The sequence below is a fragment of the Rattus norvegicus genome, chromosome 10 (assembly GCF_036323735.1).
Source record: "Rattus norvegicus strain BN/NHsdMcwi chromosome 10, GRCr8, whole genome shotgun sequence".
In the NCBI taxonomy this organism is placed as follows: domain Eukaryota; kingdom Metazoa; phylum Chordata; class Mammalia; order Rodentia; family Muridae; genus Rattus; species Rattus norvegicus.
The window spans coordinates 89,696,049-89,724,037 of record NC_086028.1 but is presented as its reverse complement, the minus strand read 5'-3'; the positions used below and the strand labels follow the sequence as shown (position 1 = coordinate 89,724,037).

At 51.1% G+C, this 27,989-nt stretch overlaps 1 protein-coding gene and 1 long non-coding RNA gene across 42 annotated transcripts in view; one reads left to right on the top strand and one right to left on the bottom strand.

Moving 5' to 3' along the window:
* Mapt (microtubule-associated protein tau) overlaps window positions 1-27,989 on the bottom strand; it is a 97,491-nt gene that overhangs the window by 12,071 nt on the left and 57,431 nt on the right. For 3 of the 41 annotated variants that reach the window (XM_008768282.4, XM_039085742.2, XM_039085744.2), the window contains 8 exons: window positions 25,125-25,190; window positions 21,405-22,166; window positions 18,076-18,131; window positions 15,107-15,304; window positions 13,756-13,888; window positions 12,557-12,610; window positions 10,300-10,565; window positions 196-288 (listed from right to left, as the gene is read on the bottom strand). In XM_008768282.4, the coding sequence (XP_008766504.1) occupies window positions 196-288; window positions 10,300-10,565; window positions 12,557-12,610; window positions 13,756-13,888; window positions 15,107-15,304; window positions 18,076-18,131; window positions 21,405-22,166; window positions 25,125-25,190 (1,628 nt within the window). Of the gene's footprint in view, window positions 1-195; window positions 289-10,299; window positions 10,566-12,556; window positions 12,611-13,755; window positions 13,889-15,106; window positions 15,305-18,075; window positions 18,132-21,404; window positions 22,167-25,124; window positions 25,191-27,989 lie in introns of those variants that run through there. The other 38 variants (XM_039085746.2, XM_039085747.2, XM_039085749.2 and 35 more) reach the window with 18 other exon arrangements.
* Window positions 285-10,782, top strand: LOC134480887 (uncharacterized). Its single transcript, XR_010055837.1, has 2 exons — window positions 285-8,973; window positions 9,906-10,782. It is a non-coding gene; the product is annotated as an uncharacterized LOC134480887 (long non-coding RNA).

The following is a 27,989-nucleotide window of genomic DNA, read 5'->3' as shown; positions in this document are numbered from 1 at the left end:
GCTATCCCTATTCTGCTGAACCCTCCATGGAACGGGAGGGAAGTCTGGGGACAGCAGACACAGTGTGGGGACGCGGGAGGTCCTGAGCCTGAGATGATTTATTCTATGCAATGTCTCACAAGGACACACGCATGACACTTCTCGCAGCAAAGGCTGCAGCGCAGCACACCTCGTGGAGAGTGCGACAGTACTCACACTGCCTCCGCCCGGGACGTGTTTGATATTGTCCTTTGAGCCACACTTGGACTGGACGTTGCTAAGATCCAGCTTCTTATTAATTATCTGCACCTTTGGTAGCCAGAAAAAAGAATGAGTGACGACCACACCCAGAGCACTGCCCCCTGACCTGCGGGGCTTCTGAGGAGAGCCAGGTCTGAGCCCCGCCTCCTCTGAGCCCCGCCTCCTCAGGGGGACTCAGAGCCCCGCCTCCTCAGGGGACTCAGAAGCTGGAAACACTGGAAACCTACTAGACTGGGAAATCACAAAAGGGACCTGGAAGAAAACAGGACTGGGGACAGGATAACAGAGCTGGGAGGCCACCAGCTTGGGTGGAGTGACACCTGTAAATAGGGAGTCCCGTGTGTCAAGGGAGCAGGAGAGAAACAACAAAAGTCCAAACAGCCACACCAGTGCAAGGCACCTTGTAACAAAGAACTTCCACGAGGCTGGAGAGTTGGAAGGTTAAAGGTTCCAAGCCAAATTATCTTGAGCTGAGCTGGTGAGCTGGCTCCGTGAGGGTAAAGACACAAGACCCCCAAGTTGTCTTCTGACTTCTGTATGGAGTGGAATTCACATACAATACATAATTACTTTAAACTATCCTGGACTAATTTAGCTTTTTTTAAAAAAAATATTTATTTCATTTATTATATACACTGTAGCTGTGTTCAGACACACACTAGAAGACGGCATCTGATCCCATTACAGATGGTTGTGAGCCACCATGTGGTTGCTGGGAATTGAACTCAGGACCTCTGGAAGAGCAGTCAGTGCCCTTAACTGCTGAGCCATCTCTCCAGCTCTCCAGCCCCTTAGCTTTTTTTTTTTTTTTTTTTTTTTTGAGACAGGGTCTCTCTCTATGTAGCCCTGGCTATGCTGAAACCCATTAGTAGTCCAGGCTAGCCTTTACAGAAATCTGCCTGCCTCAGTCTCTGCCTCTGGGGCAATGAAATCAATAGTGTGTACCACCTGCTTAGCTTATCTTTTTAGATTTTTTTTAAAAGATTTTATTTATTTATTTATTTATTTATTTATTTATTTATTTATTCATTTATTTATAGGTAGATAGATAGGGTTTCTCTAGATGTCCTGGAAACCCTCTTTGTAGATCAGGCTGCCCTTGACTCCCACATGCTAGAATTAAAGGTGTGTGCCACACAGCTCAGTTGAGTTTTAAAAATCTTTAAAAAGCTGGCAGTATTGTCTCACACCTTTAGTCCTAATACTAGGGAGGAAGAGGTAGGCAGATCTCTGCATTTAAGGCCAGCCTGGCCTATAGAACAAGAGCTAAACAGAGAAGTCTGTGGACAAAGTCCACAGCAAGGAAAGCTTGCTTCCTTTCTGGGAGTTTTTTTTAGCAGTGCTTGGCTCTTACCCACGAGGTAAGTTCCAGACAGGGGCTGTTTAAAAAGTTTCCATGTGAACCCCACTCAACTGTTAGCCTTAGATAGCCATTTAGCCCTCCTGTGCCTCAGTTTCCCCACCTATGCTACTCTCATCAATTCCTTGGGGTAGTTCTCTCTCTCTCTCTCTCTCTCTCTCTCTCTCTCTCTCTCTCTCTCTCTCTCTGTGTGTGTGTGTGTGTGTGTGTGTGTGTGTGTGTTTGGTTTTTTTGTTTTTTTCTTTCTTTTGACACAAGGGTCTCATGTAGCCCAGGCTAGCCAGGCTAGCCTCAAACCTGCTATGTAGCTAGGATAATGTTGAACTCTTTAGCCTCCTGCCTTGGCCTCTCAGGGCTCAGATGACTGACAGGTGAGTACCACCACGGTCAGCCTTATTCATACCTTTCCCTGATAAACTCCTAAAGCAGATTTACCTGTTTTCAAAAAAAAAACAAGAAGCCAAGTGTGGAGGGCTCCTGTTTACCATCCCTGCCTGTCTGAGGCAGGAGGATATGCTCTTAGTTCAAAGTTGCTCTGAACTACATACATAGTGAGTTCCAGGCCAGCCTGAGTCATCAAATGAGACCTGTATAAAAAGAAAAAAGAAAAAGAAAACCAGAATGGAAGCAGTTTAGAATCAGAAAACAAGTGGGCTGGAGAGATAGCTCAGCCGTTAACAGCACTGACTGCTCTTCCAGAGGTCCTGAGTTCAATTCCCTGAGCCCACATGGTGGCTCACAACCATCTGTAACGGAATCCAATGCCCTCTGGTGTGTCTGAGAACAGCTACAGTGTGCTCGCAGACATAAAATAAATAAATCTTTAAAAAAAGAAGAAGAATCAGAAAACAAGCCGGGTGGTGATAGTACATGCCTTTAATCTCAGCACTCAGGAGGCATGCAGGAACTCTGTGAATTTGGGGCCAGCCTGGTATCCAGGGCCAGTTTCAGAGTAGCAGGGGCTACACAAAGAAACTGTGCCTTGAAAACCCAAAATAACAACAACAACAACAACAACAACAACAACAATAATAAAATAAATAAGAGGATGATGTTACAATAAAGGGAAGTCACTGAGATGCGCATACAGCACTCACTGTTCAGCACCGGGCTTCCTGGAAGCCAATGGGAAAAGGGAAACAGGATTGATTACACAACTCATGATCTGGCAAAGAAAACTTAAGATGAGTGTTTGCTAGACGCAAAGTAATCAGAGGACGCTAAGCAATCACACATGGTCTGCAACATCCAGAGAGGCCCTGCCCTGCATGTGTGTGTTTCTTATTCTAACCCCACAGGAAAGGAAATGAACTTTTGTGGGGTTTGGCACTAGATAGATATTTACACAGCAGACTTGAATTACTGCTAGTGGTCATGTTAAGCCAGTGCTCTTACTAACACTCAGGTTCAGAGCGGGGAGGACAAGGCGGTGGTTGGCGTTGTGAAACCAAAGTCCTGAAATGCCACTTCCCTACAATAGCACGTGGTACAGGGCTTTGGCTCTGACCAGACACTGGAAATAGCCTGGAGGGAAAGGGGGATATTGTCATCTGAGGGTCCTGTATGCAAGAGGGGAGTGGTCCTGAGAAGCCAGCTGGACCCACTTCAGTTTACACATCCTAGAGATCCCACAGCCAGGTCAAACCCTAGGTGTTTGTCTCTGCTTGGGTTCAGAACTCTCAGGGGATCCTTTCTTAACCCCAAGCCTCTGGTTCCAGGAGCTCCCAGACTGCTGGTGCTAGCTGAGCTAGGCTGGGCCTCCCTTGAATGGTGAGCCAGGGCATCACCCTGTGGGAAAAATCAACCTGATGTGAGCAGCTGAGGCTCCCAGAAAGCCTTTCCTCAGAGTCCAAGAGATTAGCTTGGGGATGGATGCAGAAAGCCTGCCTGGGTCCAGTCTAGCCAATCTGTAAAGGCAATAAGGTACCGGAGGTCAGGCACCGGTACGGCTGCCTTTCAACAGTGGTAGTGGTGGGGGACAGACCTCAGTTAGTAGAGGACCCTGTAGTCTTAGGACTTAGAGGCAGGAATATCAGAAGTTCAAGGCCATTCTCAACCATATGAGTTTGAGGCCAGCTTGGAATAAATGAGCCCCTGACCAAAAAAAAAAAAAAGTGTGTGGGGGGTGGGGGGGCTGGAGAGATGGCTCAGTGATTCAGAACACTGACTCCTCTTCCAGAGGTCCTGAGTTCAATTCCCAGCAACCACATGGTGGCTTACAATCAACTGTAATGAGATCTGATGCCCATTTCTGGTGTGTGAAGACAGCGATGTGTATTCATATACATAAAATAAATCTTTTTTTTTCTTTTTTTCTTTTTTTTAGAGCTGAGGACCGAACCCAGGGCCTTGTGCTTGCTAGGCAAGCGCTCTACCACTGAGCTAAATCCCCAACCAAAATAAATCTTTTTTAAAAAGGCTTTTTTCTGTGTCTGTCAATATGTTTCATTTAAAATACTTACAACTCCCTCCCGCCCTACACACGGATAAATGTTAACTTATTTTAAAAATATTTTTCTTATCTCTGTATGATCAGTGGTGAAGCAGAAGTATAGGCAGACAGAAAGAAAAACGAAATGGGCAGAGATGAGAGATAGAAAAAGAACACGGGTTAGGGAAAAAGACTACTCAGAAAATCGTAACACACTTGCAGAGAAGGAGGCAACAATTATGGGTGGTCCAAGAACGCAGGCTGCTTTCCACAGCGCTCCACCGCCATCTTGTGGTCAACTGTGGTACTTCAACCTCTCTACTCGGCGCCCCCAGGCTCTACAAGCTTTGACTTGGGGAACTCGCACGTTACATCCTGCATGGACCTGGCAATCTTGAGAGGGGCTCTCCATCTGCTCAGTCAACCAGGAGGACAGTAACCAAGAACTGGTTAGGAAAGAAGTGAAATAAGGTACCTGAGGTCAGGTACCTTCTTTCTCTTTTATCTTGATTCTTTTGTGAGACAGGGTTTCACTACTTAGCCCTGGCTGTCCTGGAATTTGCTTTGTAAATCAGACAGGCCTTAAACTCCAGAGATCTGCCTGCCTCTGCCTCCTGAGTGTTGTCATTAAAGGTGTGCGCCACCTTGAATTCCTGATTCTCTCTACCTCCTGAGTTCTAGGATTACTGGTGGGAGCCACCCTCCTCCTCCTCCTCCCCCTCTCCCCTCCCCCTCTCCCTTGCTCCTCTCCTCCTCCTCCTTCCCTTCCTCTTCCTCCTCCTCCTCCCTCTTCCTACTTCCTCCTCCCCCCTCTTCCTTCCTCCTTTTTCAAACACAATCTCAAGTATCCTATGGCTACAGCTTTGGTGATAGCGTCAGGATGGGACTTGGGGCCCCGAGTCACACCCCTGGCTTGTCCTTTCAACTCTTACTTTATAATCATTTCTGATTATTTAATGCTTTCTTTCAGTTACAGGGGAATTTCTATCATTTAAAAAAAATTTTTTTGAGGGTGGCCCAGATTGGCCTTGAACTCACTGTATCACTGAGGCTGGTCTTGAACTAACAATTCTGCCTTCACCTCTCAAATGCTACAGTCATAGATGAGTACTACGCCTGGTTTCCTCCATTCCAGGAAAAGACTTCTCACTCCATGAGAAGCCCTGGGACCGAACGATCTAAGGTGGGCTTCCCAGAACAGAGGTTCTCAACCTGTGGCTTGAAACCCTTTGAGGGCAGGGGGCCGTCAAACGACCTTTTCACAGGTGTCACCTAAGATTTTTGGAAGACATATTTATATTACGATTTTTAACAGTAGCAAAGTTACAGTTTTGAAGTAGCAAATGAAAGCAGTTTTATGGTTGGGGGTCACCGCAACAGGAGGATTTTTCTTTTCTTTTTCTTTTTTTTTCGGAGCTGGGGACCGAACCCAGGGCCTTGCGCTTGCTAGGCAAGTGCTTTACCACTGAGCTAAATCCCCAACCCCTTTTCCTTTTCTTTTTAGTGTTTGTTTGTTTGTTTGTTTAGCGAACGTCTTGATACTCGTCTGCCTGCCTGGCCTGGAATTCGTGACACGTAGAACATGCTGCTCTTGAATTCACAGCAAGTCCTCCTGGGATTACAGGCGTGTTCTATCATGCCTGGCTCCAGTGAGTAATTTTTTAAAAAATGTTTTAAACACTGGTCTTACTGTGAACTCCCTACTCTCTCCTCTCAGACACTGCACAGGGCAAGGTCAACTCTGGATGGGCATGGAAGGCCTAGGGGTGGCCCAGCTGTGTCTGAGCTGAGGTTGGGACGGACAGGAAGCCAGCAAGGTGAGAAGATGGGGATCCTGAGCCTCGGGCTGGGCTGTACCTTGGAGACACTCTGGTTCTGTCCTAGGGGTCACAGTGAGGCTGGGGTAGACAGCGTTAGACATTTATTTAAAAGAACTCCCAAGTGGCCCTTGTTTCCTGGTTCCACACTCCTTCCTGTATTCTCCGGTAAAGCTGTCTGATCGACTGCATTTTCCTTTAACACAACCTCACTGTGGAATCTCAGGGTGAAACATGTTCAGTGAAGCTGAGGTAAAAGCCCAAGGCAGAAAAAGAGAGATGTCTGGCCTAGCTCCTAATCAATGATCTTCACGTGGAACCCAGGCTAGGCATCCTTCTGGTCCAACCTGAGGTTGCTAGGCTTAGCTTGAGGGAAAAATCTCAACGGATCCCTGGACACTCAATGTCTGCAGAGTCCCCTGCAGTCCCTTTCTTCAAGGCAAACACCGCTGCAGAGGGCTCTGAATTCTTCAGAATCTTTGTTTTTTAACATTAAATTACATTTATTCATTTGTGTGGCTGTAGGTGCACGCTTGTCGCAAGGCATGTGACGGTCATCAGAGGAAAACCTGTTGGAGTCAGTCCTCTCCCTCCACCGTGAAGGTCCTGAGGACCAAACTCAGGTGGCGAGGTTTGGTGGCCAGGGCCTGTAACTGTTGAGTCATCTCACTGAGTCCAGGTACTTTTTGAGGTTTATTTATTTTTTTTTTTTACTGTTATTCGTGAATCTCTGTGTGTGTGGTTGTGCATGGGTGCCTAAGGAGGTCAGGAGAAAGTGTAAGGTGATGTGGAGCTGGAGTCACCAGCAGCCGGGAGTGGCCCACAGTGCGTGCTGGGAACAGAACTCTGGCTGAGAACAAGAGCTCTTGGTTTCTCACCCATCTCTCCAGTCCTGTTTCATTCATTTATTGTAGGGGAGGTGAGTGCCTGGAGGTCAGAGAACAGCTTGCAACAAGGGGGGCCCTGGGTATTGAACCTTTGTCGCCAGACTTGGCAGCAAGCACCTTTAGCTCACTGAGCCATCTCACCGGGCCCCGTGCTCTTTTTAAAATGATGATGATGATGATGATGATGACGATGACGATGATGATGATGATGATGACATGGCCTCATAATAACCCAGGTTATCCTTGAATTCTTCCTGCACTTCCTGTGGTGGAGGTCGACCTTGAACTTCTGACCCTCCTTCAATCAGTGCACTGCAGCTCTAGGACTACAGGGATGCTCTACCAGGAAGTGTTTATCTGGTGCTGGGGACTGAACCCAAGGCTCTAGGCATGCCACACCTCTGGTCCTATTCTTCAGACTCTTAGAATTTTTGCCTTTCATGGCCGATCCTTATTTCGAGGTAGGGTCTCATTAAACAGACATATCAGGGACCCAAGCTGTCAGCTCAGCTCTCAGACTCTCTCATCACTGGGTGTTACAGGTCTTGTCCATCAACCTGGAATAAATGGCTTATCGTAGCTTCGGGAGGTGGTGACGCTGCTCTTTGCTTGCAGGGCTGAGGGCTTGTTCAGACAATCCTCCTGCCCTCAGTTCCATGGTTCTGTCACATCCCATGCTGTCACCCCTGAAGTCCCAAGGCAAGTCGCTTTGTCTCCTCTGTAGACAACAGCCCTTTTCCTCTATTGAACATTGCAGAATGTTGTACTCCCTGTTCCGGCCAGTTCCAAGAACTAATTTGAAAGAACTGCCCAACCTGGTAAGTCACCCCGCCATGGGCAGGGGCTGACGGAGCAGCCACCCATGCTGTAGGTTCTGCAGAGTCCTTGATGAGATCCAGCAGCTCTGTTCCCTGAAGGCTCAATGCCCTTGGGGCATCACTGAAGGTAGAGCTCCCTTCAGTTATCACTTATCAGGAAGTCCAGGGGGAACTTCCCAGGGAAGAGCTGAGGGAAGGGCATTCTAGGCAGATGGCAGCCCCTGCAGATCAGAACAAAGCCAGGCAAGAACCAGAGGTTCCCAAGGGGTAGGCAGCAGAGGTGACACTGAGAAGCCCAGATTGGGGTTGGCAGAGTCATGGAGGTCACTGTCCAGGACCTCCATGTCCCAGAACGAATGGGAACAGGACGATGCCTCGAGGAAGGAGAGGCACAGAGGGGACAGGAGCCTGACAGTGGCTGAGTCTGGGGTGGCATCTGAGATGGTGGAAAGCGAGGAGGTGGCTGTGTCTGCCTCAGGGACTCTGATTTGCAGGTATTGTGTCCCCTCAACGACCCTGATGGGTCTGCTTCCTAGTCTGGGTGCTATGGCTGGGAAAGAAGGTGGAAGAGCTGGTGTTTCATAGATTCTGGGCAACCCTAATTCCTGACACTCGGGACCTTGATAGTCACAAGGACCCTGAGTCAAAGCTTCCAGGAGGTGACTGGCTTTTGTTTTGACATTTTTAATTTATTGTGTCTGGACTTGTGTGTGTGCATGCATGTGTTGTGTGTGTGTGTGTGTGTGTGAGGACCACCTGCAGGAATCAGTTCTCTCTCCACCCAAGTGGACTCTGAAGATGAAGCTCAAACCGATCACTAGTTTTGATGGCCCGTGCCTTCGCCCTCTGACTCATCTTGCTGGTCCCGACAGTCATTTTCGAAAAGTGCGTGAGGACCGGAAGTCTGAAGCAAAACGGTGGATGGCAGCTGTGGTTGCTGGCCAGAGCCTCCACGTGGCTTTAGAGTCACTCTGCTGAGGCCCTGACGGACGGGGTTATGGGAATCCTATGAACTTTTCCTTCTACAAACCACGTGTAAACAGCGATCATCGGTGTTGGCAGAGCTGCTGCCAAAGAGGGAGGTGCTTTCCCCCTCCCTCCAGCATCCCTGGCAATGCAGAAAGTGAGCAATATGTAAGCAGCTGTCAGGGTTTCCTCCACAGAGGGGCCCGGTTCACGGGTGGGAGTGGCACTGGGAGGCCAAGGTGTTCTGAATGCACATCCTCTTCCGCCTGCTGGTCCTCCTTCTGGGGGAGGGTGCAGCTCTACGCCTACAGCTTCATCCTGTCAGTGGGGGTCTGGGCAGCTACAGAATGCTGAGGAGCTCCAGGGCTGAGGGCTGGGACCAGGAAGCTACTGATGGCCGCCAAGTCTCTGTTGCACCAAGTTATTGTGACCTGGCTGTTCATTTTCCTCAGAGGTGAGCGTGCGGCTTTGTGGGCTTTTTTCTCCTTTTCCTCTTCCTTCTCTTCCTCCTCCTCTTCCTGTTCTTCCTTCTCCTCTTTCCTCTTCTTTGAGGCGGGGTCTTGACACATAGCCCATTAGCCTCAAACTTGTGTTCCTCCCAAATGCCATGCCCTGCCCACCTCTGAAGGAGGCAGGTAAGTATCTTTGGGGGTAAGAGAGCACAGGTGACTCTGAGAGAAGTTAATACGACCTAGGACCAAGCCAAAGATCCAAGCCAATTCCCAGTGATATCAGGGAGAGACAGCACTGAACCTAAAGCTGGCCTCTGGCCGAGAGAGAAGAGGGACGTGAGGTACGCACTTTAACCCAGATGCTGTACAAACCCCACTGTGCAGAGGCAATAGGAGGGTCTAGGACTTCCCCAACAAAGCACAGGGTTCAGGAAAGGTGCCCACAGGGGCTGTAGCCAACTTCCCTCCAGCGACCAGTGGCAACCAAATTCAGCAGTAGGGAGTGTCCACTGTTCTGATGGAGGGTAAGCATTGGCCCTAAACTCTGAGGCACTCCTTGAGCACCTTCAGAGGTGTGTAACCCCAGAAGTCCCCGGCCCAAAAGACAGACAGTAGACTGACCAATGGTTCACAGCTCCACACGCCACATTTGCCTCCCCTCAGTCCAGTGCTGGGTGGGGAAGCGAGATATCAAGCGTTCCCTCACTTATATGTTAATACCCCAACTTCACAACCTGACTGTTTAGAGATAAGGCCTTTATGGCAGTGTTGAAATGAGGTCAGTAGGGTGATCCTAATCCCACGGGGCTAGTGACTTCTAAGATGAGACTGGGACTCAAGGAGAGACACCAACAGTGCACAGAAGAGGACTCGGGAGAACCTGGGGGAAGGGTCATGCCGGCTGACACCCACATAATCTCTCTCTGTGTTGCAGATTCCAGAACCCTGAGGATATATATGTCAGTCAGCCTGTCGGAGCAACTCTCAGAAAGCAAGCAAGGAAGGAGGAGCCTCACGGTGCCTGGAGGCCAGAGGTCTAGAAATTTCACGACAACCGTAGAACCAGCTGCTCTTATTAAAACATTGACTTTTCCCAGAACCAAGGGCGTGAAAGCCAAGCCCAACAAGGGCGGCACCCAGCAAAATCCGTAGGCCTCCGTAGGTGGGTCCCAGGAGGAAAGTGGCTGTCACCTGCCTAATTAGCAAGGTTAAAGAGAGGAAGGGCGGGGCCAAGGCTTTGTTGCGGGGAGGGAGTGGGGGAGAATGTCTGGCTAGAGTGGGAGCTACCCGCCTAGGCTGGCTTCCCGAAAGTTCGGCCACGCCCTTACCTTGCCGCCTCCCGGCTGGTGCTTCAGGTTCTCAGTGGAGCCAATCTTGGACCTGACGTTCTTTAGGTCTGGCATGGGCACAGGGGCAGTCTGTAGGCGGCTCTTACTGGCAGACGGTGACTTAGGGGGAGTGCGAACCACTGCCACCTTTTTGGGCTCTCGGGTGGGCGGCGTTGGTAGGGATGGGGTACGGGAGCGACTGCCAGGGGTTCCGGGCGAGCCGGGGCTGCTGTAGCCGCTTCGTTCTCCGGATTTTGGTGGTTCACCTGGAAGATGAGGAGAGAGGAAGGGACTGAGGCCACGTGGGCGCAAGGGGTGGGGTGTCTGCAAAATCCCTGAGGCCACTGGACCGGGCGCCCATTGCCCGGATCCAAAGGGGCATCTGGGAGAAGATCATGAAGACCATTTGTAGAGAAGCATCGCTCCTGCTCTGTCACTTAGATACAGTGTCAGCTATTTCTCAATAAAGCAACCGAATTCTCATCAGTGCCCCAATATTTAAAGTATCTCCTCGCAGGGAGCCCTGGTGTCCTGAAGTCAGGAGATGGGTTCTGGCTAGTTGCATGTCACTCCCCTTAGAAAGGGAGTGATTGGGTGCCATTCCACAAACACTTCTGCCCGGTCTTTTCCTTAGCTGAGGGGTGGAGCCATGATCCGGCCCCACTAGGGGCCTTATAGCTGGGATCCTCCTGACCCTTCCCCCACACATCGTGAGCTCCTCTAGTTGCTGGGGCTGCAGAGAAGTGTGCGAATCTGCCCAGAGCTTTCTGCACAAGCCACACCCCATATTGCTGAAGCACGGAATGGCCTTCCCTTGCACCTTTCTAAACACCATCAGCTGCCTGGACTTCTCACCAGTCTCCCGTCCCACCCAGCGTCCTTCAACTCCGTTTCCTTCCAGGACAGTGCTCGTAGGACAGTCGGACACACCTAGAGTTCACTGAGCCACCGCACCCTAGGAGGTTTTTGCTTTGTGTTTGAGAACCTCTTAAGTTCTTAGCAGGAGGTGGGACTTGTGGTATGCAAATTTTGGGGCCCCCATCCAGATCTAATAGAACCAGATATGACAGAGGCATTGGGCCTGCAAAACTGGTCTTTCTCAAGCTTCCCAACCCACTGCGAGAAGCATCATAGCAAATATGCTCACTGCAGTCCATCTCCCTCAAAGCATCAGCGTTCAGTCCCCAGTGTCCCACTTTTCAGGAACCCCTAAAGCCATCAAGCTCTGGGATATTTGGAACTGCTGCTACTCTGGGCTTAGCTTGCCTCCGAGTCCCCAGGGACACAGGGTAGAAGTGTCATGTGGCCCTTCTCTGACACTTGCAAAGTAACCTTGGGAGAGCCAGTGCCCCTCTCTCTCTATGCCTGTGTCCTCATCTGAAAGATGGGGGACCAGAGCCCTCAAGATATTGCTAGGAGAAGGTATCTAGGGGTTTGAGAGATCGCTCGAGGACTCAGGTTCTCAGCACCCACATGGTGGCTCAGAACTGCCTGTAACTCCAGTTCCAGGGGATCTGAAACTCCTTTCTGGCTTCTGTGGGCACCAGGCAAACCCCATGCACATAAAATAAAAATAAATCCGTCTTTAGACAGGTGAGGCAAGGAGGTCACTAAGGACACCAGCACGGCATCCGGTGTACTAAGTGCAGAAAGTTAGGTGTGGTGACATGCTCTAGTTCCAGTTGTCTGTGAGGTTGAAGCAGGAGGATTATTTGAGCCTTGGTAAACAGAGTGAGATGCCTTTTTTGGGGGGGTGGGGCAGAGACAGGGTTTCTGTGTAGCCCTGGTTGACTTGGAACTCATTCTGTAGACCAAGCTGGCGTCAAACTCAAAGATCCGTTTGCCTCTGCCACTCAAATGCTGGGATTAACGGCGTGTGCCACCACTGGCCTGATGCAATGTCATTTTTTGACAAACAAAAACAAACAAACAAAAAAACCCTTCAGTCCAGCAAAACCCTCTGCCTATCAGTGATATTTCCCCACCAGGAATCAGGTTAGAGACGGTCCAAAACCTCCAACACTCCCAAATGTCTCCAGACACATGTTCCCCATCCTACAAACAGCCCTAGTTCCCGAAGTAAACCTGAACACACAGGATGTAGTCCATAGACGCCCCAGTGCAAACCACACTTGAGAAGTAAGTTCGAGACTGGACCCCTCTGAGGTAGCCTGGGCTGAAGCAGCAGTCCCTCCCAGTCTTGCACACCAAGAGGGTCTGTCTGCCCACCCATTTAGGGCAATGGACCCAGAATTACCTCTCTCAGTTTTTGCCCCTGCAGGGGGTAGTTTTCTCTGCGGTTGCTTGGAAGCTTAAAAAGAAAAAAAAAAAATCCACAGACAGCCTCATTATAATGGGGTTCACAGGAGTCTCTGTGAGTACTTCAGGTGGCAACATCTGGCTGGTCCGCCTAGCATGAAAGACAAGCAGGGGCAGACGCCAGGACCAGTGAGGAAGATGTAGCCAATCAGCATGGAGCCACCACCTAAGCACAGGTGAGCCTGCCAAAGCCCCTGCTACTGTGGGAGCCAGGCCAGCACAGTGTTAAGGGAGAAGTGTCAGATTAGAAACACACTTAACACATCATTAATGCTCCTAGATCATCAGCGTATGAGACACACACACACACACACACACACACACACACACACACACACACACACACACACCAGACCCACAGCTACTAAGGGAAAACACAGCCCCAACTCTCAGGCCAAACCTTTTACAATGCCAAGCAGAAGCATGCAGCAGGCAACACGGGCTGCCTCTGGCCAAGAGAACAGGGAAACCAAGAGCCAAGCCAGAGACCCACAGGCCTCCTGGGCACCACCAGGGAGTGGTTCAGGCCAGGCAACAGAGTCACTCGGCATCCAAAACCCTTCTGGGAGCAGGTCCTCGGGGCTCCTATTCCTAGTATCTTTACAGGATGTGAAACAGCCACACTGTAGCCTGGCCAGGTTCTCAGTGCTGACCGCTTTTGTTCACAGGAGGCCGGAGTAATGGCCACAGCACTCAGCTAAGACCCTTGGCCTCTACTAGAAGGTTCCTAACACCCCAGCTGTGTGGGGCTGAGATGCTGGAGATGGCCCCAAGATTTCCTGCCCAGACTACTGGTCCTCCAAAGAGGCTGGAGGCCTGACAACACCTTATGCTGGGGCTCCCCAGAGCTGTGGAGTAAATGTCGTGTTGTACTCCTTCCACGCCATTTATCAATCACGTGATTGCCTTTTCCTCCTGCTTGTGAAATGAGCAAGACTTCTTCACTGATTAAAAGGCGAGGAGGACTCATTAACTACCTCAGACAATTGTCAAAGGATTAAGAAGACACATGCTGTAGTGCTCAGCAAACCACGAGGGTTAGTCAGTGCCAGGGGTTACTAATCATCAGCGGCCTCCTGAGGCAAGGGTTATACCTTCTGGGAGCTTCTGGATTAAGACTCCAGAGAGCATTCTCACCTGATCCTGGAGGAGTCTTTGGGCTGGGTGTGGTCTTGGCTGGGATCCTGGTGGCATTGGATGTGCCTTTCTGGCCCGGAGTGGCTGCTCCCCGAGGTGTGGCGATCTTCGCCCCCGTTTTGCCATCGGCGCCCTGTAAACCGAATCAGGGTAGAAGGTTTTCACCACTGGGAAAGGTGACTGTCGCCAAGGAAAAGTCAACCCCACCCTCCCACCTTGACTGAAGAAGGTGAAGGTGGGGATGGATGCCGAGAAGGTCTTGTACAAGTCCTGAGGGTTTGTGTCGCACACAGCCCCACGGTTCGCCTGGATGTCAAGTACCAGGCTCCTCTTAGATGAATTGGGAGCTAGCCTGTGTTATAAGACGACAGTAGGACTTGAAACAAGATCAGGGTCAGGGTACATCAGTAGGCTGACCCTGGAAGACCACACCCTGTGGATGGACACCCGTTTATTTTTCAGACTCTTAACTATAGATGTAGCTGACAGAGGCTGGGTTCACCAGAGGCCCTTGAAGACCCACATGTGCTTCAGGCCTCAGCAGAACTAACAAACAGCCAAACCATGTCTTTTTCTGCTCTCTCCACAGCCCCTGAGGTCTCCGTGACTCCTTAGGTGTGCCTCGAACCCTTGGCCATGAACACTGGCTGAGAGCTGGGAGACAGAGGCAGAGCAGTCAGTCAGCTGACTGTGAGTGGTTATGGGTCCGACCATTTGACATGGCATGAACTGCACAAAGAAACCGAAGGAACCACAGACTTGGGAGGAAGGGAGGAGAGAAGGAACTGTTGGGATGGGTGGAGTTAGAGGCCATGCCACCGACCTGGAGGCGTGGCTAGTTACCATAAGAACTCTAGAAGGAGCCAAGGCTTTCTTTATCATACATTTCTCTATTTATATTTAAGAGGAAGAGTCTTTCTATACATTACTGGCCATCCAGGCAGTTGCAGTGACTCTCCCTGCTTCTTACTCCGGGGTGCTGGAATTATGAGCATCACCACACTTGGCTTCTTTTTTCTCAAGCTAGAGCCTCACTCACTCTGTAGCCCAGGCTAGCCTGGGGCTCACTCCATAGCTCCAGCGAGCTTCAGGCTTCCAGGAACCATGCTCAGTGCTGCAGCTGATTATAGGCATGAGGTACCACGCTCAGCTCAGAGCCTTACTTTACAAACTGGGATCCCCTGGCTATCCTGGGGATGCTGCCTCCAGGGGAGAGGGTGGCAAGAAGCACAGCTCCGAGTCCCCGGTGCCCTCCCTGTCCCTTCTTCGACCGTGTATGTAGTTTAGCGGAGGAAAGCATTTGAACGCCACGGTACAGCAGCCTGGGTCTCGCCAAAGGTGGTTTCCTTACCTTGAGTTTCATCTGCTTTGTTCCAGGACTGCCATTTCGGGGTGTGACAGAAGAGACGTATTTAGGAGAGGTGGCTGGCTCAGGGCACACGGCAGGGCTGGAGGGTTTGATCAAAGGGTCTGAGCTACCAGGAGTGGGACGTGTGGGGCTAAGGCAAGGCCTATTGCTCGGGGTTTTAGCACAGGAAGGTGTGGATGTCTTAAACATAAACATAAATAAAATCAAAATGAAAGTCAGCACAGGGGGGATGGAAACACACGGAAAAATAAAGGATAACAAAACAAAACACTAAACGCAAAGAAGGCGGTCACAGCTCGAAGCAGCCCTGTCCACCGCCCTTCTAGTCAGAAAGGACAGCAACTCTGACACCGGGTCACCCATCAGCTACACACATGCCACACAGCTGACGTGGGATGGACATAATTAAAATCACATAGTGTGGAACTTCTATGTATGTGAGTACACTGCAGCTGTCTTCAGTGCTACAGAAGAGGGCGCCAGGTCCCATTACAGATGGTTGTGAGCCACCATGTGGTTGCTGGGAATTGAACTCAGGACCTCTGGAAGGGCAGTCAGTGCTCTTAACCACTGAGCCATCTCTCCAGCCCAGCGTAGAACTTCTAAGAGAGATGCTGAAGTACAGATAGGCGTACTGGATACTCTTTCCCTAGCAACTGGACCTTGTTGTACCTCTGACTTGCTTCCCACTTAGTAAGTGCATGGAGACCATCACAGAAAAGGCAGCAAGATTTTCTCAAGAAAGAATGTTAATGGGTCATGGGTGAGAGGCTCAATCTTAGGGGAAGCACTCACTGTCCAGGCTCATTGACACCTACCCTCTCGCTCCACTGTGCCAAGGACACACACACACACACACACACACACACACACACTGGAATATACACATATACATATACATGCATTCGTGAACACATGTGCACACACGCATGCACGAACACACACACATATGCACATGCATATACACACATACATTCTGATTAAACAAAGACTCAAATACAGTTAATCTTTAACGCTACACTATCAATGGAATCTTGATCTGGCCAAAATCAACCTCAGAATGTGCCACCTAAGAGAATAGGATGTCTGTGTGTCTGGATGTCTTCTGAGAAGGATCTAGCCAGAAGGCTGAGGGCAGACACAGTAGTTGCCTCTGGGCACTCTGACTGGGCAATATGGCCCTGGTGTGGTGCAGGCTGTGAGACCAGACTGCTGGAAAGAAAGAACTGAGAGGCCAACCAGGTGGTAGTGGCCCATGCCTTTAATTCCAGCCCTCAGGAGGCAGAGATAGGTAGATCTCTGAGTTTGAGACCAGCCTGGTCTACAGAGCAAGTTCCAAGGGCTACACAGAGCAACTTTGTCTTTAAAAAAAAAAAAAAATCCAAAGAGGGGCAGGGAGAAAACAGAAAGGAGAGGCCAAGTGGGGGCTGTTCTGGAGTCTTGACCAGACTATTGTGTTTCTCATTCTCTCAAACTTCCCACTGAAGGAGTCATGGACAGGTCTGTTCACCAGCACCAGGGGAGAGTCCAAGGGACAGACTTCCTGGGGCTGCTTTCACAGGAGGAAGGCTAGGGCGGGTGGGTATTGGAGCCCCTTGTTCCCTAGTTGGGCAAGACCCCTCTCTATTAGAAGCTTCCTCTACCCAGCCTAGATTTCTAATAGGTCTGGCTCCATGCTGTCCCGTGAGTCAATCCAGGGCGGGAACTGTGTATCGTGTACACACTCAAATCATGAACACTTGCATCCCTCGCTCTGCAACTCAATGAGCATCTTGACTGACAACTGTCACTCCTGCCTCAAGAAATAGGGCAGGGCTAAGTCCCTGCACGAGGCTCGGCTGCTGTCTCCTGAGCACTGGGGCAGGAAGCCCCGATGAGCACAGAACAGGCCCTTCTGGGAGTGGTCCTCAACCTCTGCCGCCAGACTCTAGCTAGCACCATCCACATCTGGAGGCTCATCGGGGCTCTGGCACCGATTACAGGCCAGATGTCTGGGCAGCACTCATAGGGACTGTCCAGTTGATCCAATCTGGGCCGTGGTGGGATTTTCCAGGAAAATAGCACCACACACACAGCTTCTGGGCTTTCTAAGACGAAAAAGGTGTGGAGGGAGAGGAGGACAGATGAGAAACCAAAGACAGGCGGGGCGTAGGATACTGGTCTGTGTCAAGCAGGCTGCTTTATCTACTGGGGTTGGTTTGCGGAAGACGGGCAAAGGCTTACCCTGAACCACACTTTCCAACCCATGCTTTTCCAAAATTCGTTTAAAGGAGGCTCTGCTAATTCAGAACCCAAGGCGGCCCCACATACAACTCAGCAATCGAGGCCACCTGCCTACTCTCCCCAGACATAGCTCTGTCTGTTCCTCCTTCCTTGGCTTGCTGTTCCTTGCTCCGACGCACTGATGCTTCCTCTCCTGTTTGCCTCCTCACTCTCCTCTCTCTCTCTCTCTCTCTCTCTCTCTCTCTCTCTCTCTCTCTCTCTCTCTCTCTTCTTTTTTTCAGAGCTGGGGACCGAACCCAGGGCCTTGCACTCATTCTTCTCTTTGAGAGAGCTTACCCAGAATCCTCCCTGCCTTTGTCTTCTTCCCTCACTCTTCTTCCCTTTGTCACTTCTTCCCTCGATCCTGGCTCTCTGGCTCCCAGTGTACGCTCTGTATATTAAACACTCCAGGTTTACTGAGCCTAGATCTCTAGTGGTGAGAGTCAGAAGTACAAACTCCAAACTTTACACACACCTTCATTTAAACTATGAGGGAAGGAAGTAGGCGTTGGGGAGGAACTGAGTACAACTCCCTGTGCTAAGTGTCAAGACAGAAACGTTGCCTTTATAGAACGCGATGGCCTCGACGTGACAGTCATCCTCTGGTCACACATCACATGTTATAGTGAGAGCAAACAGGCAGGAAGCAGAGCCTTTTGGCAAATGAGACCAGCCGGTTGGTGGCTTACCTTGGCTTTCTTCTCGTCATTTCCTGTCCTGTCTTTGCTTACGCCGGCCACTCGAGCTGGTGAAAATACAAAATGAGAATGCACGTGAAGCCCCCCGTGCTTAAGGTTCACAGAAACACCAGAGTTCAGGGGTGGCGGAATGAGTTTCCTTTGGTTGAAACCGGCTGACTTCCTTAGTCCTCAAATGCTCGAGGCCTCACATGGTTAGTATCACACAGCACACAGGGGGGCCATTAGAGCAGCCTGGTGAGGGGGAAGCAGGCTGGCTGAGGGTGGGGGCATGCAGAGGAATGCAGCAGGTGCCTTTAGAGGTGCAGGTTGATACAGGGCTGTGGGGAGCTCACTCTCCTCATCGTCAACCCCACTGAATGCTGGGCCATTTAAACGCCCCGAGACCATGGATGGGGATAGCCCAGCCTGGCTCCAGGCTCGATCCTTGGATCAGGTGGATTTCTCTTACTGTGGTAGGCTTGGCCTTGCTTTCCTGTGAGATCCCCATTTAACCACTCTAGGGCCTCAAGGCGCAATGAGAGCCACCTCTATTTTCCTACCTTGTGCTAGAAGGATCCTCAGACCCACCTTCTTGGCCATCTTATGCTGACTACCCCAAAGCCCATTCCGGGTCATCCGCTACCAGAATAGATGAGCCCAGTGAGGCTATCGCCATCTTTGTTGTGGACTACAACCCTGGAGCAATTTACTAACCGGGACCTTCCACACCAGCTTCAGCTGCTTTCCGAGGAGCCCTTCCTGTTCTGAGCCAGCCCTGAGGGTGCCTCACCACGGCTAGAACCTTCAAATATGGCACACGCTGTTCATAGCAACCCACCAGTGTTGACCTGTGGCTCCCTGCAGGTGGGTGAAGACTGGACTCACAGAGTGACCAGTGTTTACTCTCCAACCCAGAGGGCTCCCAGAAATCACCTGGGGCATACCACACAGACTCTGGGTGCACCGAGGCTGTGTGTTGCCATAGCAGCTCTTGTGCGTCCCTTCCTCTGTCAACCCTGTGTGTCTGTTTAGGACACACGGCTGTGCCAGTCCATTACTGACTCGGGGAAAGACTGCCATTTCCTCAAAGCTAGACTGTCACCCACCACAAGAGCTGCGGCTGCGGTTGTTCCTAGGCTCAGTGACAGCGGGAACACCTGACTGTCAGGAATTCCCAGGCCTAGGGTGAGAGCATTCCCTTGGCATGCTTCTGTGCAGACAGTTTCTGCAGGGCTGGCCTTCGTGTCTGTACCACAGGTTGGCTAATAAACCCTGCCACTTTTTTGTGTTAGCAAACTCTTTCACCGACATCACTGCAGACCAGCCGGCTAGATCAGCATATCCTGAGTCCCGGTAGGACTCAACCAGTGTTCCGGGAGATGTCAGCATGCGGCATCACCTGCTACATTTGTGGAATCCAGAGGACGCCCCCTTCTTAGAGAGGAGCACAGCACAGCAAGGGCTCTGACAAGCCAACGGTGGAAGTGGTTGAGCTTTGCTGGGTCTGTTTACTGACTTATTTTTTGCTTCTAAATTCACTGTGCTATGGAACTCTACTCTCCCTGCCCCTTGTCCTAAACATGCCTACCGACGTCTGAAGGACAAGAAGTTGATAGAACTTTGGGAAAACAACCGAGGCAGTCATTTGTCCTCTTTTGCCTTGGATTCTGAAATAAGACACAGGCTTCCCCTCCCTCTACCTTAGCTTTTGCTTTAAGACAGGGTCTTATAGTGGAGTCTGGTCTTGAACCCCTGATTCCTCTTTTTCATCCTGAGTAGAGCGTTGACTAAAGGCATGCGGCACCACGTCCAGCTTATTTTTTAGAAAATCTGATCTTGCTATGTATGTAGCCCAGGCTAGCCTTGAACTCACTGTGTAGTCCAGGTTGGCCTCAAACCTGCAGTGCTCCTTTTGTCTTAGCCTCTGGAGTGCTAGGATGGATGGCTGTGTCGCCACCCCGACAGGCTATTTCACTTACGATGTATCGGAAGTGTTCTCTATAAGTAGAGTCTAACCAGTAGCTCAAAGACGATTTTTGACTCTGAGCTTAAGAGAGGAATCCGTTTCTAGGTCCTGCGAATAATTCTAAAATGCCAAGTAGTCTATTCTTACATTTATTTGTGTATCATACAAGAAGACATGAGTGTGCATGTGTTTGTGTGTGTGTGTGTGTGTGTGTGTGTGTGTGTGTGTGTGACAGAGAGACATACACACCTTCACACGTGTACGGAGGTTGGCAAACAACCGAGAACGGACTCCGAGAGTTGTCTTCTAATCTCTACATGCCTGTGGTATGTCCTTGCACCCTGTGGGTCTTCGGGATGGCACTCAGATCACTAGGATTGGTGCTAAGCATCTTTACCCCTTGAGCCACATGGAAGGCCTAAATGCTAAGTATCCTAGACTCTTTTTTTTTTTTTTTTGGTTCTTTTTTTCGGAGCTGGGGACCGAACCCAGGGCCTTGCGCTTCCTAGGCAAGCGCTCTACCACTGAGCTAAATCCCCAAACCCGTATCCTAGACTCTTAAAGCCATGAATGTCCCTGCCATTCTGCAGGCTCCAAAGGGCTCCAGAAGGGGTTCCACACAGGGACCCTGCCTGTCCCTGAGAGGAGGGTCACTTTGTAGTATGCCTTGCTGGGGAGAGGTTACTGGGTCATTAGCCACCTCCACAGGTGTGGCTGTCACCTTCGAATGTGACAAGCTGTCTATTGATGAGCCTCAGGAGACAGGCAGGTGGACTCTGTCTCTGAACCGGGAGGACACACTGCAGCCTCTTCTGGAAGATGATGTGGGGACCACAGCAAGCGTGTGCCTTTCAGAGCAGACCTAACTGGATTCTGAACTTGGCTCCATCCATTACTTAATCAGAAGGTCTATCACACGGTCCGTTTACTGCTCCGAGGCTCAGTTTCCTCATCTGCAAAGTGGGGCGAATGAAGCCTACTTCAGAGTGCTGGGAAGGTTCTAGATTGTGAATGTCAAAATACGTCATAAGCCCTCAAAAATGGGTGATGCTGTTACCCACTCTATGCAGTATGCCTACCAATCTCCCGTGGGCTGGCAAGCACGGTGGATATACCAAGTGGCAGAGAACCAATCAGGGCAGAAAGCACAGGTGTTGGTGACATGCACTACGGCGAGGGCAAGCCTGAAAGGAACACGTGCTACCAAAGGCTGAGGGCAGGACTTGGGGTGGGGGTGAGGGGGCCACGGCCCAGGCGTGGGTTTAGTGGTTATCCTGGAATCTCAGGGTGCAGGAGTCAAGGCCAGAAGCTCGTGACAGTGTCCACAGCCTGGAGGATACTGGGGAGGAGAGAGGGAGCTTAAACCACAGACCTTTAAGTTGAGGAACCCGACTGACTGGCCTTCCTGGCAGGCCGGCTGCAGGTTGCTTGTCAGTTGGTTCCAGAAGGCTAGCCTCTTTCGTGCCCTTTCCCACAGAGGGGCCTCGGGCCTTTTGCTCCTCTGCAGGGGCCCCCACCACTGTAGCCCCTTCCAAATCCTGTTCCTTCGGCGCGCTGGCTTTGATTTCCACGTGGAATGTGAACTCAGGGGCAGCCTCGTGCCCTTCCTCCGAGGGCCCCGTGCCAGGCCCTTCTGGCGGTGAGGCCTGGGTCTCTGCGGAGACTTTGGAGAAGAAATCAGCAGGAAGTGGGATGGAACCCTCAGCTGGGAATCCAGGGATGCTAGTGGTCTCCCCAGAGACCCCGGAAGCAGAAACGGAGCGGGCCTGAGGGGTGGCCGTGCCAGGGGCCAGGGAGGCTTGGGAGGGAGGGGATTCCTGGGACGATTCATCCATGGTGATGTCTTCGTCCACCTCCTCCTCACTTCCCAGCCTGTCTTTGCCCCAGGCTTCCTTCTGAGGTGACTCTTGCCACAGCAGCTCAGAGGCCGGGTGACTTCTCTCTACATCCTCAGGTCTTGTTCCCAAAGGTTGGTGTGTAGCCTCTCTGAGGCCTTGTGGCGGGAGGGGAGCCCCAGACATGCTAGGCACCTGTTGGTGGGTCCAGTCTGAGATCCCTGAATCTGGGGCCTGGCCTTCACGACGCCCTGGTTCGACAAGCAAACTTTGTGAGAAAATCTCGACCTTCTGCGGTTCTGTGTGGAGATACCCAGCAGAGGGAGGTTTCAGAATGGGTAGGCCATCCTGGGCAGGTTCTGGTCCCTGACCCTGGATGGGTTTCTGAGGATCAGTTAGTGGAGGAGGGGCTGGGCAGCTGGGATGCTTCAGGGGACAGTGAGTGACCACCAGGGCATCTGACCGTTTTTTCCACCTAGAGGTGGCAGTGAGACCCCAGAAACTTTTGCACTCAGTCCACACTGGACTTGAACACCAAGCTCCTGCTTAGAAGCCTCTCAGGCATCTCTGCTGGCTGAGAACTCTCACCTCCTCAGGGTTTGAAGAGGCAGTGGTGGCAAATGGTTATCAAGGGTAAAGATATTGTTTAAAGGATACCATAGTATTTGGCATAAGAAAAGACCCCTCAAAGGTACTGGGACTCCCCTGACAGACAGGGGCCTGCCTCCAACCCAGATCATTGCTTCAGTTTACTTAGAATAAATGCTCTCTTGTTCTATCCGCCTCTAGCTTCAGTTTCCTTGTCTGTAAAAGGGAGAAGACTTGGACTTGGTGTCCTCCGAGGTCCCTCTGGCGTCTGGCTGGCCCAGGGCCTGCCGGCATCTCTGTGGCTGTCTAGCATGTGATTATGGATTCACCTACCAATCACAGAACCCAAGCCCCGCAAGAAGATTCTGGGATGCAGATGACCTTGGCTGGCCTCTCTGTCTCTCTGTCTCTGTCTCGTTGTCTCTCTCTCTTTCCCTCCTTCCCTACCTCCCTCCCTCCCTCTCCTTTCTGGGAAGGTGAAACCAGCAGGGGCCATAAATCACCCAGCCTCTAGCCCTGCTCTGACAGCTTTGAAAAACTCACAAGCTATGATCACAGGGATGGAGCCTTTGTTAAGAGACCCACCTTACAGTTCTTGTAGGTGGGATGGTAGCACATTTATAGCTCTGTGGTCTTCCTTCACAGCCTGCCATCTGCCTGAGGTGAGGCAGGAGCACTGGGACTCCTGCTCTGACTGCTCACCCAGCACACTGTCCAACAGCTCAGCAAATCTAAGCATATTGGTTTTTTTTTTTGTTTTGTTTTTTAAAAAAAAACCTGGATCAGTCACGTGATATTCATGTGAAACCCTCTCTAGGGTATTTGACTGTGTACTGAGGATGCTGCGGGTGGGATGGGGGGTCCACTTTGAGGTCCTTAATAAGCATACTCTGGTTCTGTCTGACTGCTCACTTGCAACAGCATCTCCTGGACCTGACGCTGGCCTTAAACTCACGATGTGGCCAAGGATGACCTGGAACTCCTGATCCTCCTACCTTCACTTCCAACTGCTGAGGTGACAGGCGTGTGTCACCACACGTACATAACTGAACTTTCTGAACATCCTACCCGGTCCCCACGAAATATCCCAATCACCTGCCCACCTTTCTTTAACAAAACCAATAATCATAAAGGCCTTGGGGATATAGAAACTGAGTAAGGGGCAAGAAGGAGGGGAGGACATGTGTATCCGCATGTGTGTGTAACTCTGGACACACGGGAGTAATATGTACACTACACCCCTGTCTCTAACCTCCGTATGGCTGGCTCACCATCAAGGGATCCAATTCTGCCCTGGCCCCTCCTTCCTTATGACATGCTGAATTCACAGTTACACTCAGTTATGGTCCCCAGAATCAAGGCTGTTACACGGCAGCTGATCACTGAACGCTGTCCACATACACCAGCTACTGCCTAGAAAAAAACCCCAATAATTTCTGCTCCTTATCAGGTAATTATTGAGGCCTTTGGTCTGTTTGGGAAACCTTGGGCTGGAGTGATGGCTCAGTGGTGAAGAGCACTGGCTGCTCTTCCGGAGGTCCTGATCGCAGAACCTGGTAAACCGGGTGTGATGGCGCAAACCTATAACCTCAGCATTCCGGAGAGGTGGAAGTAGGAGGGTCAAAGGCCAAGGTCGTCCTTGAATACAAATGGAGGCCAGCTTGGGCTACAAGGGATCTTGTCTCAAAACAAACCCCCCTTTTAAATACAGACGCACTGGGAGTGGTGGAGGGGTATAAGGAAACTAAGTGTCCGGATAAACACAGGACCATGACCAAATGTCTCCCCCAAGGCCTCCTCAGGAGCCTAGTGTTCAAGTCACCTAATGAGTGACAAACTCGGCTAGAGGTCAGTGGGGCAGAGCCCTTCACGGGCAGCCGGCACGGCTAAACAGAAGACAAATCCCTTGTCACTTTACAGAGCAGAGGACACCACCCCCAGCTCCTGTGCCACCCGGGACACTGTCAGGTTCATTTATCCAGAAAAAGGACAGAAAACAAAGCTGTGTCAGAGACCTCCGTTTCCTAAGGCTCTCTAAGGTTAAAACAATTCTTTAAAAACAATGTATCTGTGACACACAGCTGCAGAAAGCTACTTAAACACAACACTTTGGTTCCTGAGAAGAAAGTTACAAGGTGTGCAGGGAAGAAAGCCCCAAGGAATGGACAAGTTCCGTGGTGATGGGATTGACAGGCACCCTGTGGGAGCATCATCCACTGGGTTCATCCCCAGGCAAGACCTGCTTCCTTCAGGACACCACCCCTGCCCCCCACATCCTGCGTAGGAGTCAGGATGGCATTAGAAAACTCTGGCTGGGGCTGAAGAGATGGCTCAGTGGTTATGAACACTGACTGTTCTGCCAGAGTCCTGAGTTCAATTCCCAGCAACAACATGGTGGCTCACAACCATCTCTAATGAGATCCGATGCCTTCTTCTGGTGTGTGTCTGAAGAGAGTTACAGTGCATTTATATATAATAAATAAATCCTTTTTTAAAAAAAGATAAAAAGAAAACTCTGTGTCTACAGAGCCCAGCTTTGATAAAGGCAACTCCCTCAGGTCTCCTGGACTTGTACATCAGTGCTAAGATGTCTTTTCAAGGAAGAGCCCACTGAGTGCTCCCATCTTCCTCCTCCCAATCTCTGAATCCTAGAGTCACATGCCACTGACCTTGAGTCACATGCCCAGCAGCTTGGTCCTCCATGTTCGGGGTGTCTCCGATGCCTGCTTCTTCAGCTGGTCCCGGGCAGCAAAAGGAGAGGGCAGAAGGGAGACCATTACTTCTTGTTGCAACCCATGCTCTCTGTGCCCGTGTTCCTCACACGAAAGGTGTGCAGTGTGCATACTGCAGGCCCAGCTGTGGCCTGCAAGGCCTTGTTCCTTTGTCATGGCCACGGCTAGGGACAGTGGTGACGACATGTGCCTAAACAAAACCCACAGCACCCACACACCTTCCAGGTGACTGAGACCTAGGAGGAGAGAGCTTTTCCATGGGGGTCCAAGGTCCTGCTGCCAAGATGTCAGGCCTTAGGGGGGGGTCACAGACGAGTCATAGTGGCACTGCCTGCCCTGGCCAGCATTTTGGGAGGATTGGGGTTCAGGGTGCTTGATGGTGAGTACCCAGGAGCCACCACTCGTCCGGCCTCTTTGAGCCTCTATTTTCTTATTGGGAACCTTAAGGAGGGACATGGGTTCGTCTTGTAGGAGGATGGTGAAGGCCTGGAGACGCGGCAGAAGGAGGTGCCCCAAGCTGCTATGCTTCTTCTCTTTAAACCCTGCCCACATCACACCTAAAACCTGCACTACCTGGCTGGAGTGAGGCCACAGGGCCAATGGGCAGATTTGGGGTGGGGGTGGGGTCTTTGGGTTCTATTTAAGAAGCTAACAGTCACCTTAAACAAAGAAGGCTGAGGGAGTTCCCTACCACATGAGCAGGACCCAAGTTGGTAAGCACTAATCTCAAGAACAAGGGGAAATCAGGACCCAGCAATGGGATGGCGTGCACACTAGTCTGGGGGCGAGGATAGCCGGGTTGGGGGTGTGTGGTTATAAGGCCAGCCAGCCCATGCTGACCTCAAGGCACACCAGAGGCAAAGTTGCCTTCCAGAAGCATCCACAGAGTGCCAGCTGGGCCATCAACCTTGTCTCTACACACTTGCCACGGTCTAGCACACTTGCCACGGTGAGCACAAGGAAAGAACCTGAGTCATTGCTTGTCACAGGTAGCCAGATGGCTTCCTGAGGGTGTGGTCCCAGGGAGCCGGCAGTGAATTAAGAAGCTCTCCACCCACTGGGTTATCAGCACAGACACATTTAGGTCTTTTGTGCTGCCTTTTTTGGTGACAGTTCCTTGTCAGATAACACAGCACTGTTTCAACTGCCGGGAAGGCAAAGTCCAAGTGTGGATTTGGTCTGAGCAAGGTTAAGGGAATGGAAGACAGACTCAGAGCGACGGCAAATCATGGTGCAGACATAAAGGCATTCCGGGACTCCACCACTGACTGTCCTGGCACTGAGTCTATTCATCTTCCCATGCTAGTGCAGTATTGTGATATCCTGCCCCCGCCTCCCCTGTGAGGCAGAGACGGTGGGGGATGGTAACATGTCTGAGCTCAGCAAGGGGGATGGGGAAATCAACATTCTCAAGGGGCAGGGCAGAAGACACTGCAGGAGTTGGTATCTCTTTGAATGTTCCCCTGGGAGCATTTTCAGGAGGCACAAGGTTCCCTGCTCTCTAGGGAGACAGGCCTCCCGAGGTAGAGAGCCACACAGCATCCTTGAGAGGCTTTACGGAGCACCAAGAAGTGGCAAACATGTGCTAAAGAAAGTACAAGGTGAGGCCCTAACTCCATCTGCAGCTGGAAACTTTTAAGTGGCCTGGGGTTGAAGTCTCGCCCTGGAGTCCTGCTATGCACTCACTATGTAAGGCAGGCCTTGAACTCTTGGTCCTTCCAGCTTGGCCTACCAAATGCTGGGATAACAGTCATGTGCCGGCATGAGTAGCTTGGCCCCATGGTCTTGAATGCACCACCCAAAGAGATACTTGGCTTCTTTTCCCTCTGGCTTGGGAACTGGTGAACAGCAGTCAGGGAACACAACCTGACTGGGGAAGGGCTGGCCCTTCTGTGGTGACTGAGCAGAGCTGCACTGTACTAGTGTGCCAGCAGGCTGTGCGGCCAACGTGGCTGACATCTTCACCGTGGAACTGTGGGCACAGCTCGGAGACAGCATTGGGGCATCTCGGAGCATGCCTAATGGGCCGCTAGCGGGAATGAGTCATCTTCCACAGAGGTGATGTGGTAGCTGGGTCCCCTGGAGGAGGGATGACGGACTCTGACATGGGAATCCATCTTTGTGGAAGGAGGAGATAGGAGCCGAGAGGGGAGAACCTGGAAGGATTTAAGAAAGGTCTCTGTGGTAGCTAATCTTCACAGTCAAGTCCACTAGATCTAGAATCACTGTAGCTGTCCACAGGCAGTTATGTCTGAAGGTTCATACAGATAGGATTAGCTGAAGGGAAGACCTATGTTGAGTGTGGGCAGTGCCATCCTAAGGGCTCAGGGTTGGGGCAGGAACGAACAAACACAGAGAAAGGAAGGAGAAATCACACCCAATGCTATGCTCCTCTCTGTTCTCTCTATTCCCCCAAGTAGAGCTTTCTTCACCTCAGGGAGCTACACTACAATGCTGTCCAAGCCATAGGACCAAACAGCTATGAACCCTCTGAGCCCATGAGCCAAAACAAATTTTCCCTCACCGAGTCATCTTCGTCAGGTGTTTGGACACTCAGGAGATGCTCCATGAGAGAAAGGGTAGCCTCTAAGCCCTTGTAGCATGCCAAGCAGCTGCTGCCCCCTCTACCCACCTGTCTCACACTAGCTCAGAGCAGCGGCTGGTTTAGAACAAGGCTGTGGGCCTGACTGTCACATCAGACCGGCCCTTCTCACGAGCATTTATAAGCTGTGATACCCAGCCCCTCTCGTCACACTCAATTTATAGCACGGTGGGGAATGCCCTGGGAACCATGTATGTTAA